Genomic DNA, 12,213 nt, shown 5'->3' with positions numbered 1-12,213 from the left:
ATATAAGTTACTATGAACATTTTCTGGGCGTCCTGATAAACAATGCAGAATTGTCTGTCTCTAACAATTCATCCTGAATAAACTATTTATGGAATCCTTATTAATTTTTATTTTCTGTACCATTCATTATCTATTTTGTTTTACAACACATTAAACTATATACAATATTTCCTGTCAGAATATCTTACATTCCTAACCTAAATAACAGGAAACTAAAGGGGCTGGATAATGTTTTTGGAAAAAAAAATGAGAGTATAAAGCAACAATAGCCGATAACTATTTATAACTTGTTTTAATGTGTAAAGTAGAGGGTATAAAGTGGAAAATGCTTTTTCCTCCTCGCTTTTTAAATTACACAATTATTTTAGTTTTTCTCCATCTACAGACCATGTATATATTATAATAAAGTAGGACAACTTAAAACTTTTTTAGTCTATTGCTACAATCATACTCAACTTTTGTGTATCTGTGAATACTGAAATAACACTGCACAACACAGTTCATTATACACAGATATAAACGAGTTGGGTATGCTTGTATCATTAGGCTATAAAAGTTGTGAACAGTCCAATTGTATTATATAGTGACTATGTGAAACATTGTATCTTATGTGGGAAAATAAAACACTCTGAATTTACTCTTGGAGTGCTGCAGAACCTCTTTGCTATTAGCTCTACAAACAGACCGTGACTTGGACTGTATATCTTGCTTGCACCCACTGCACTTGCACTTTATCCAGGTTGTGCTGCATTTCTATGCTTTGAATATTAGATAGATAGATATGAGATAGATAGATAGATAGATAGATAGATAGATAGATAGGAGCTTGAGAATGGTGACGAGAGGTCGCAGAAACGTTGCTCTGTATACACTGGAATGATGTCATAAATGTTCTTAATTTTGCACCTACTACTTCGTGTGCTACTGCTATTTGGATTTATTTAGATAGATATGAGATAGATAGATATAAATGAGATAGATGGATAGATAGATATGAGAAAGAAAGATATATAGATATGAGATAGATAGATAAATAGATAGACAGATAGATAGATAATACAAACATTACAGTTTCTATCAATGGACACAGCATACAACACTATAGAACATTGAGATACATGTCTTTTTTAGTTCACTGTTGTAAAAGATCATGTAAAGTGAATGGAGGAAGGGTGCGCTGCATATTACAAATATAATGATAAACCATTCATATATATTTTTGGACCTAGCACCAGTTGTATACATCACCATACAAAAATATATAATCTGTAACACTAAGAAGAAGCTCATACTCTTCACAGCACTGAAGTGAGATTCTAAGTTTGAGCTTCGAAATCCGGACCCAGAGGTCCTCATCCGTCTGGTGTGCATCCAAAGAGAGTGAAGTAACAGGCAGTCTGCAGCCAAGAATACTAGGAATGGTGGACATGAGGTTATGAGGAAAATAATGAACCTGATATCAATTTTATCATGCTGCACAACTCTGGATAGAGTCATATTTGTGATTGAGAAATCTGTTAGATTCTGCTTTAGTATTTCACAAAAGTGCCAAACAAATGGAAGACTAGAAGATATAGAAATGAGCAGAGAAACCAGAAGGAACCATGGTGCCAGGGTGGAGATCTTGGTCTTGAGAAAGATGAAGAACTTCCAGTTGTAGCTTGTAATCTTCACACAGTAAAAGACACAGAGGACGGTGGCAAACCAGAGATTAGTAGAATGTAAAATCATTATGAATATTACTATTATAGACGCAGCCAGAAACGTGTTCTCCCATAGATTGAGTATAATAGTAAGGTGATAGATGAAGATAATGAAGAGGTATAAGCTTCTGGAAGTTGCCAAAGAGCTGATGATTTTATCCCCAATATGTAGAGATTTCATTGTTTTCCATTTCATGAGATTTGCAGCCACGATGATGAGATTTATTATGACTCCAGCGATGCATTCAGTATACAGCACAGATAGAAGAACAAGTGTTATTGTATCCATCGTAATGTTTCCTCTGAGATAGATATTGTGACTCGTCTGCAGGGTGGAAGCCGTTGTGTAATGATCGGGTTATATGTTTTCTTTATACAGATTTCATGTCCATCTCTCATGGAAATTCTAGGCATCTGTTCCAATGCCATGCAAATATCTGATCCGGAACACTGACTATGAAAAATATCTGCAGTGTTCTATCCAGAATCACTCACAAAACTACATTAAGGTAATTTTGGCCTTAAAGGGGTACTCCGGTAGAAAAATTGGGTCCTGATTTGGAATAAGAATGGTGCTTTGCCGACGCTGACCTGACTTACAACTATCCCCCATGTTTAGTGACAAACATTCACTAAAATAAAAAACGATTAGGCCCATATTCATACAATATAGAAAAGTCAATGCTTTTCATAGGAGGAATTTCTCCTTCAAAATGCATTTTCTGCTTTTCTTCTGTACATTTTATAATTAAAAACCATATGTATAACTATAGCTATATATTTATGCTAGCTGAATGAATATATTGTACTGTATTGCCTACAGTGACAAAAGAATAGTGTGTGTGTGCACTTTATGGCAATTGCAATGAAAGGGAGTCAATTGCAATTTTAGTGGAACTCTCATTTTAGTGGAAAAGCTTTATATACAAGTCTATATACAGTTTATAGTGTATAGTGTTCTTAACTTGGTCCATTTAGCCCTTCCACCCGGAACTCTAATTTTAGTGGAAAAGCTTCATATACAAGTCTATATACAGTTTATAGTGTATAGTGTTCTTAACTTGGTCAATTTAGCCCTTCCACAGTATGATAAAGGTGACTGGTCCTTCTAATGGTAAAGAGATGACTCTGCTCAGTATGTCCCAATCTATAAAGAAAAGCAAAAATAAGTTAAGGTAGCCAATTGTAACTGCTCTAGTATGATGCATCTGCTGGTTGTTACAGATCATCTATTAGTGTAATACTTTGTTGAAAAAAGAAAGTACTGAAGGGATAACTTCCTATACTGCCTGTTAATAGGACATACATAGATGTTTTCTTCTGAAATAAAAACTAACTACATAATTACTTAATAGTCAACATAAAGAGTTAATTTCTGATACAATGAATTAATAAAAAATACAAGAAATTAAATATGTAATAAAACCAAATTTATTATGTATATTTTAATAACAAATATCACACAAATAACACATTTGATATACTCTAACCATAATATCTTATACAATACAATAAATATTTTTTTAAGCAAACAATAAATCACATGCAGATTATATTATAAGAAAGAATGGTAAATTAAAATGATCTAAAATTCTGATAGCATAAATATTGATACAAATAAACCACTAAAATATGTGTATCTCTAAATGAAGCCTAAAAAAATAAAATGTATAAAGAAAAAACAACAATATTTCATATAACATTTGTATTTGTAAAAATAACAGATATCAGAACAATCCAAATTTAGTGCGAAAAAGATGAGTTCTAGAGTTGACGTTGTTTCCAAGGAGCAAATTAGGCCAATAAAGATAATTGTTTTTCATTGATTCCAGAGTAAACGTTAAAAAAATTGAAAGGTAAAATCATATAAAAGATGATACGTTAATCTAAAAGAATAACTTCAGCATTTTACTACAGTTCCATTACTTGGATCTCAGTTTGTAAAACATAAATAGTGGGGCAAATTGATGCTGCAAATAGAGATGAGCAAATTTTTTGAAAAATTTGATTTGGCGGATTTGATGAACTTTCCGAAAAAATTTGGTTAGATACGAATTAATTTGCGTTGAATCGCTTTTCAAAATGGCCATTTCCGGGCTACAGAGAGCCTCAATAAGGGTGTAGAACACTTTGCCTTGCCGTAACACACATAGGGTTTGTGCTGGGTTAGTGAAATAATACTGTTATTCAGTATGACGTGCAGATTCTTTTTGAAATGTCCATCATGCCAGGAGAATGTAGTGACAAGAGTTACCTTCCATTCTGGACTTCTTACCTGGCTATTTTGTATAGCAATTATTTATTTAAGTTATATTAAATATTATTTAAAAATTTACAAGACCCTTTTAATAAATTATAAAACGTCTTTAAACAAAGTCTGCAAACTACAAAAATCCTCGACAACTGAAGCCTGAATTAAACACGATAAAATGTTTTGGACACTTTCACATTATAAACACAAACCTTACTTAGAGTCAAATTAGCATTTTAATTAAATGATTTAAAGGCTATGGACACCTATGATATTTTTGTAAGAATTTCTTCACATTAGTGTCACTTCTACAGAACTCTTCATATCCAAGCTATTCCAATAATCTCCCACTTTCACACTCCAATCCAGACAGCTGTGTAGCTTTTTTTTTTAAATATAAATAAGTGTTTATTTATCTATAGCCTATTAGAATGTTTGAATAATTATGATTATAAAATTTACAAGTTTCATGAATTATAAAACATCTTTAAACAAAGTCTGCAAACTACAAGGCTCTTATAACAGTGATCAGATAAGTGCTAAACATTGTTACATGACGGGCATTACAGACTGACTGAGGCGAGAACAGAAAATTGTCCCTCCCCCCTCCCCCATTTTTGCTTGGGGCACCCCTTGGAAAAAATACATTTTGTATATTACAAAATGAATATTACCGAATACATTTTTTTAAATATGTTTTAATATGTAGATTACAATACGGTTTAATGCAACAACTCACAAATAACATATTCCCTGATCAGAGTCATTCTCTTTTTTTTTTTCTTTCCCATCTGGCACAGGACATAATAATAATAATAATCTGTTCCAGCCAAAACTCTTCACGGCAGAACCTGCAACACAAACATATAAGGCGCTGCACTTTTCCAGCATCATCCTCCCCTTTACCCTACAAATGATTTAGACCTTGAAATTTATTTCCTAAAATTTTCTTTATGATTTATGATTTTTTGCACTCTTGAATGAAAGGTTGGATTTAACAAATCTAAGAAAAAAAAATATGTATGTTAAAATAAATTGAAACACAATTACTCTGTTTTTAACATTCAGGTATTTAATGCGATTTTTGAGGCCAAAAACTGAGAGAAGTGAATGTAGAACAATATGTAAGCATATGATATCACATGGACATAAAAACATCTTCATGTATTCATCATTGTATCACTGCTCGAAACATGATTATTGACATTAGTAATATTAAAGCTGTTTTTTTTTAATGAATTAAAAAAATGGTCGTCCGGTCTTCTCCAGTCTGTGACAGACAGAAATGGCCAGGTGCTAAACACTGCAAATTATACTTTGTTATGCAATTTGTATCATTCCTATTCAAATTAATGGAAATTGAGCAAACAGTGTATCCCAATGAGCTTCTCTGTTTATGTAAACACAGTTATGTACACAGAGTAGCTCCCGATTCTGCCCCTTTGGTGAAACTACCATTAATGTCAATAGGACTTATGCAAACTGCATTAGAAAGCCAACATGGCAGTTTTGATTTATAGTAAAACCAATTGAAATGATAATAGTAATGAGCAAGAATAAACTTCTGACAATAGTTCAAGGGGAGAGTGAAACAAATTTCACTCCAACAAGAGTGTATCTAAATAAAAAGAAATGATATTATACATAGAGACAATTGAACAGTATGAAGTGGAATAACATATAACAAACTCACACAGAAATATATGATATGAAACTAAAATGTAACCATCGTATACATACTCCAGCTATAAAAACACCAAAACAACATAATCAGTTACAATCAACCTAATAATGTAATATAAAAATAACATAATAATAAAATGACATAATAATAAATAGAACCAACAAATGAGAAAAGATCAGCCCAGAAGTACAAACCAAAATGGCCAAAGTAACCCACATGCAATCCAATAAATCAATAATGAAGGATCACCGCTATCCCCGCTAAATCTGATCTCTTTTCTGTAGGGACATCTTTTCTCCACTTTAGGTATCTCTCCAGAGTTCCCCCAGATCTCCTCCTGCAGAGATCCTCCGGACTGACCTGACTATTTTATGCTGATATTTGGGCTACCCTCTGTGCACGTCCCCCATCCCTCTCGGAGATGCTGTGTCTCTATTTTAATTAAAGAAACTTTATGATTCCTCTGTACTCTTAGCTCTTATTAAGTGCAAGGAAATCAAGATGTCTTATCTTTCTGTACATAACATAATACAGGGTAATTCAAAAAGATGGTGCAGAAGGATATTCTTGGGATTCATAACTGAGAGAACATAACACAAATGTATTTTCAATGAAGAGACACAGTCATAAAGTTTTATCTATACACTGCAAATGTTCAGAGCGATTTCCATTGGTGACATGACAGATGTCTCAATTGTAGTCCAATTCTGTCCAGACGCAGTCAGCATCTCCTTGGATACAAACTCCATTGTGTCAGTGATGCTTTGTCTCAGGTTGTTTGTATTCTGTGGCTGTGTATCCCCACAGAAAGAATCCACAAGTTGGTAGATTTGGTGATCCTTGGTTAATCCAGTGCGGCCGATTCAACATTCCGGTAGAGTTGTGGAGGTGACCATGCAGCTGATTAACTATGTTTGGCAGATCTTCCTCTTTCTGTGGTATACACCATTCCTATACCATGTCTAGGTAGGAGAGGCCGGTGACAGGATACTCCTCCCAAAAAAATGGAAGCCTAAACTTTGCACCGCTCATTGCATAGAACACGTTACTTTGGATGAGTCCCCCAACTGCTTATTAAGGACAAATGGATTTTCTGGGGCCCATTTTCTCATGTTGTGAAGATTGACCTTCTCACAGAGGTAAAAGGTCACCTTTTACAAACACCAGTTTGTCAGGGAATTCATTCTCTTTCAATCAGTCCTGAAAGTCAATGTAAAAGTCATAGCATTTTGGTTTGTCGTCTGGTTTTTCTGTACGACTTATAATGCAGATGTTTTCATAAAATATGCCATACCGTGGTTTGTGGCTCCTGTAGTCCTATTTTTGTCAGCCTGATATTGCTATGAATTTTTAAGTCACTGACTATTTATGGCAAATTTTACCTTAACTATAAAACTTTACTTTTGCATCAACCTTTTTGAATCCCCCGGTATATAAGGTCCTGACCGGCCTCATGTGCACATTGTAGAGACATCACAGTAGGTGGAGATGTGCTGACCGGTTGTATTACACCCGACACTTGTCCTTGTATAAGAAAGACCCTTCTGCTCTTAGGAGCCTTTACTCTATACGTTACTATCAACATTTTTTGGGCGTTCTGATAAACAATGGAGAATCCTCTGACTCTCAAAATTCATCCTGGATAAACTATTTATGGAATCCTTATTCATATTTATTTTCTGTACCATTCATTATCTATTTTTTTTTACAACACATTAGACTATATGCAATATTTCCTATCAGAATATCTTACATTCCTAACCTAAATATCAGGAACCCAAAAGGGCTGGATGATGTTTTTGGGAAAAAAAAAAAAATTGAGAGTATAAAGCAACAATAACCGATAACTATTTATAACTTTTTTTAATGTGTTAAGTAGAGGGTATAAAATGGAAAATGCTATCTCCTCTTCGCGTTTTAAATTAAACAATTCTTTTAGTTTTTTCCCCATCTATAGACCATGTATATATTATATTAAAGTAGGAAAACATAAAACTTTTTTAGTCTATTGCTACAATCATACTCAACTTGTGTGTATCTGTGAATACTGAAATAACACTGCACAACACAGTTCACTATACACAGATATACACGAGTTGGGTATGTTTGTAACAATAGTCTATAAAAGTTGTAAATAGTCCTATTGTATTATATAGTGATTATGTTCTGATGCTTTGCCCTTAGTCTCTATCCACTAAGATTAGTAATATAAAGATTTTTCTACTATTATGCAGCGTAGCAGAATGTTTTTTGTTTTCACAGATATGGTCACCATGCAGGCGACAACTCTGACTGCGCCTGGGCAATAGAGAGGCCGAGGGCTACTATAGCAATGGAGACCCTGCACTCCGATTGACCGCTAGCGGGGTAATAGAGTCCGTGATTCATGGTAGTATTGTATCTGTCGAGTGAGCGCTTCTGACCCCAATGTAATGTTTTTGAATGTTTACATGTGGAAGTAGACTATCAATTATTTCCCACCTATAGAAAATATTTAATATCGTATGCACTTGGCAATTTATGCATATTTTATGTAATTATTATTATTTAGTAAATTATTGTAATTTTTTTAGTGACACTATGTGGAATATTCATGTAATTTTATTATGTGATTTGATTTGTTTACTACAGATACTTAATTGCTACCTTTTTATAACTGTGTGAAAGTCACCAATTATACACTGCTTGATGAGGACCGGATTGTGCTGGATGAAAGCCTTCTTGCTTTAAAGACACTTTTTTTTTAGGAGTACGGTACATTTTTTCACCTTTTTTCCAACATTTTTTATTTTTGTGTGCAGCTGATAGATCTTTGCTAGATAGATAGACATGAGATAGATAGATAGATATGAGATAGATAAATATGAGATAGATAGATATGAGATAGATAGATAGATAGATATGAGATAGATAGATATGAGATAGATAGATAGATAGATAGATAGATAGATGTGAGATTGATAGATAGATAGATAGATATGAAATAGATAGATAACAGCAAAGAGGTTCTGCAGCACTCCAAGAGTAAATTCAAAGTGGTTTATTTTCTAATGTAGGATACAACATTTCACTGGTCTCACAACAGCTTTTTCATGCTTGAAAAAGACGTTGTGAGACCGGTGAAACGTTGAATCCTACGTGGGAAAATAAACCACTTTGAATTTACTCTTGGAGTGCTGCAGAACCTCTTTGCTATTAGCTCTACAAACAGACTGTGACTTGGACTGTATATCTTGCTTGCACCCACTGCACTTGCACTCTAACCGGGTTGTGCTGCCTTTCTATGCTTTGAATATTTAATAGATAGATAGATATGAGATAGATAGATAGATAGATAGATATGGGATAGATATGGGATAGATAGATAGATAGATAGATATGAGATACATATGAGATAGATAGATAGATATGAGATAGATAGATAGATAGATATGAGATAGACAGATATGAGATAGATAGATATGAGATAGATAGATAGATAGATATGAGATAGATAGATATGAGATAGATAGATAAATATGGGATAGATAGATATGAGATAGATAGATATGAGAAAGATAGATAGATAAATAGATAGATAGATAGATAGATAGATGGATAGATAGCTTGAGAAAGACTGCAATTGGGCAGTTGAAACGTTGTTCCTTGATGTCAGGTCAATAAATCTTTTTCACCTATACTTCTGGAGTGCAGCGTTCCTCGTTTCTCTTGGCGTGGATATCCATGGGACCCCTGACCCAGGACCTTCTACTGCCTGCACCCGCTATTACACCTATGAGAAGTTGTGCTGCTCTTTTCTATTTTTCCTAGATAGATAGATAGATAGTTAGATGTGAGATAGATAGATATGAGATAGATAGATAGATATGAGATAGATAGATATGAGATAGATGGACAGATAGATAGATATGAGATAGATGGATAGATAGATAGATAGAAATGAGATAGATAGATAGATAGATAGGAGATAGATAGATAGGAGCATGAGAATTGTGATGAGAGGTCGCAGAAACGTTGCTCTGTATAAACTGGAATTATGTAATACATTTTCTTAATTTTGCATCTACTACTTCGTGTGCTGCTGCTATTTGGATTTATTTAGATAGATAGATGTGAGATAGATAGATATGAGATAGATAGATAGATAGATAGATAGATATGAGATAGATATGAGATAGATAGATAGGTAGATATGAGATAGATAGATAGATAGATAGATATGAGATAGATATGATAAAGATAGATAGATATGTTATAGATAGATATGAGATAGATAGGTATGAGATAGATAGATATGAGATAGATAGATAGATATGAGATAGATAGATAGATAGATATGTTATAGATATATATGAGATAGATAGGTATGAGATAGATAGATATGAGATAAATATGAGATAGATAGATATTAGATAGATATGAGATTATGCACTTTATACTGTAAACACAGATGTACATCGGATGTTAACTTGCGGATTATACATCTGATGTGAATACGTGGTACTATAGACTTTTTTATGGATATATTTATTGCATTTTATGTATTTTTCACCTATTTGTTCACTAATTTGTAATTAGTACCCTATATATACCGTTGACAGTGTGTCATTTGTTGCTTGAAAATGGCTGGGTGAGCCAGCCTAAATGTCGCCTTACACGTTTTTTTTGAATAAAACAACTTTTCTTTTGTACACTGGGTGTGCCACTGTTCTTTTTGGATTTTTGTAGCTAAGGGTTTCCCTAACCTGGACCTGACACAGTAGGCACTTGTGCACTTTTTCATTTGGAGTGCTGCTTTCCTGTATTTTCTAGATATGAGATAGATAGATAGATATGAGATAGATAGATATGAGATAGATAGATATGAGATAGATATGAGATAGATATGTTATAGATAGATATGAGATTGATAGATAGATATGAGATAGATAGATAGATATGAGATAGATAGATATGAGATAGATAGATATGAGATAGATATGAGATAAATATGTTATAGATAGATATGAGATTGATAGATAGATATGAGATAGATAGATAGATAGATATGAAATAGATAGATAGATATGGAATAGATAGATAGATAGATAATACAAACATTACAGTTTCTATCATTGGACACAGCATACAACACTATAGAACATTGAGATACATGTCTTTTTTAGTTCACTGTTAGAAAAGATCATGTAAAGTGAATGGAGGAAGGGTGCGCTGCACGTTACAAATGTGATGATAAACCATTCATATATATTTTTGTACCCAGCACCAATTGTATACATCACCATACAAAAGTATATAATCTGTAAAACTAAGAAGAAGCTCATACTCTTCACAGCACTGAAGTGAGATTCTAAGTTTGGGCTTCGAAATCCGGACCCAGAGCTCCTCATCCGTCTGGTGTGCATCCAAAGAGAGTGAAGTAACAGGCAGTATGCAGCCAAGAATACTAGGAATGGTGGACATGAGGTGATGAGATAAAACAAGAACATGATAAGACTGATTTCAATCTCCACATCTCTGGATAGAGTCATATTTGTGACTGAGACATCTGTTGGATTCTGCTTCAGTATTTCATAAATGCCCCAAACAAGTGGAAGACTAGAAGATAAAGAAATGAGCAGAGAAGCCAGAGGGAACCATGGAGCCAGGGTGGAGATCTTGGTCTTCAGAAAGATGAAGAGCTTCCAGTTGTAACTTGTAATCTTCACACAGTAAAAGACAAAGAGGACGGTGGCAAACCAGAGATTACTAGAATGTAAAACCATTATGATTATTACTATTATAGACTCAGCCAGAAACGTGTTCTCCCATAGATCATGTAGAATAGGAAGGTGTAAAATTAAGACAATGAAGAGGAATAAGCTTCTGGAAGTAGCCAAAGAGCTGAGGATTTTATCCCCAATATGAAGAGATTTCATTGTTTTCCATTTCATGAGATTTGCAGCCACGATGATGAGATTTATTATGACTCCGGCGATGCATTCAGTATACAGCACAGATAGAAGAACAAGTGTTATTGTATCCATCGTAATGTTTCCTCTGAGATAGATATTGTGACTCGTCTGCAGGGTGGAAGTCGTTGTGTAATGATCGGGTTATATGTTTTCTTTATACAGATTTCTTGTCTATCTCTCATGGAAATTCTAGGCATCTGTTCCAGTGCCATGCAAATATCTGACCCGGAACACTGACTATGAAAAATATCTACAAAACTACATTAAGGTCATTTTGACCTTTGCCGATGCTGACCTGATTTACAACTATCACCCATGTTTAGTGACAAACATTCAGTAAAATAAAAAAAAGATTAGGCCCATATTCATACAATATAGAACAGTCAATGCGTTTCATAGGAGGAATTTCTCCTTCAAAATGCATTTTCTTCTTTTCTTCTGTACATTTTATAATTAAAAGCCATATGTATAGCTTTAGCTATATATTTATGCTAGCTGAATGAATATATTGGATTGTATTGCCTACAGGGAAAAAAGAATAGTGTGTGTGTGTGTGTGTGTGTGTGCTTTATGGCAATTGAAATGAATGGGAGTCAATTGGCAAACAAAAGTTATAGATTA

General features: G+C 33.8%; 1 protein-coding gene across 1 annotated transcript; it reads right to left on the bottom strand.

Moving 5' to 3' along the window:
* Positions 1–2,773: 2,773 nt before the first annotated feature.
* Positions 2,774–11,664, bottom strand: LOC130360931 (taste receptor type 2 member 40-like). Its single transcript, XM_056563486.1, has 2 exons — positions 10,965–11,664; positions 2,774–2,850 (listed from the first exon to the last, which is right to left on the bottom strand). The coding sequence occupies exons 1-2, from the start codon at positions 11,662–11,664 to the stop codon at positions 2,774–2,776; spliced, it is 777 nt and encodes a 258-aa protein (XP_056419461.1).
* Positions 11,665–12,213: the final 549 nt, after the last annotated feature.

Source organism: Hyla sarda, chromosome 3 (genome assembly GCF_029499605.1).
Source record: "Hyla sarda isolate aHylSar1 chromosome 3, aHylSar1.hap1, whole genome shotgun sequence".
NCBI lineage: Eukaryota > Metazoa > Chordata > Amphibia > Anura > Hylidae > Hyla > Hyla sarda.
This window is presented reverse-complemented; position numbering and strand designations above follow the sequence as displayed.

Excerpts from the sequence above, each read along its gene's own strand:
- LOC130360931 (XM_056563486.1), bottom strand. The coding sequence starts at position 11,664 with ATGGATACAATAACACTTGTTCTTCTATCTGTGCTGTATACTGAATGC. Across the intron at positions 2,851-10,964 it reads TCACTTCAGTGCTGTGAAGA|ATTGGGACATACTGAGCAGA; the intron begins GTATGAGCTTCT and ends TTTTCTTTATAG.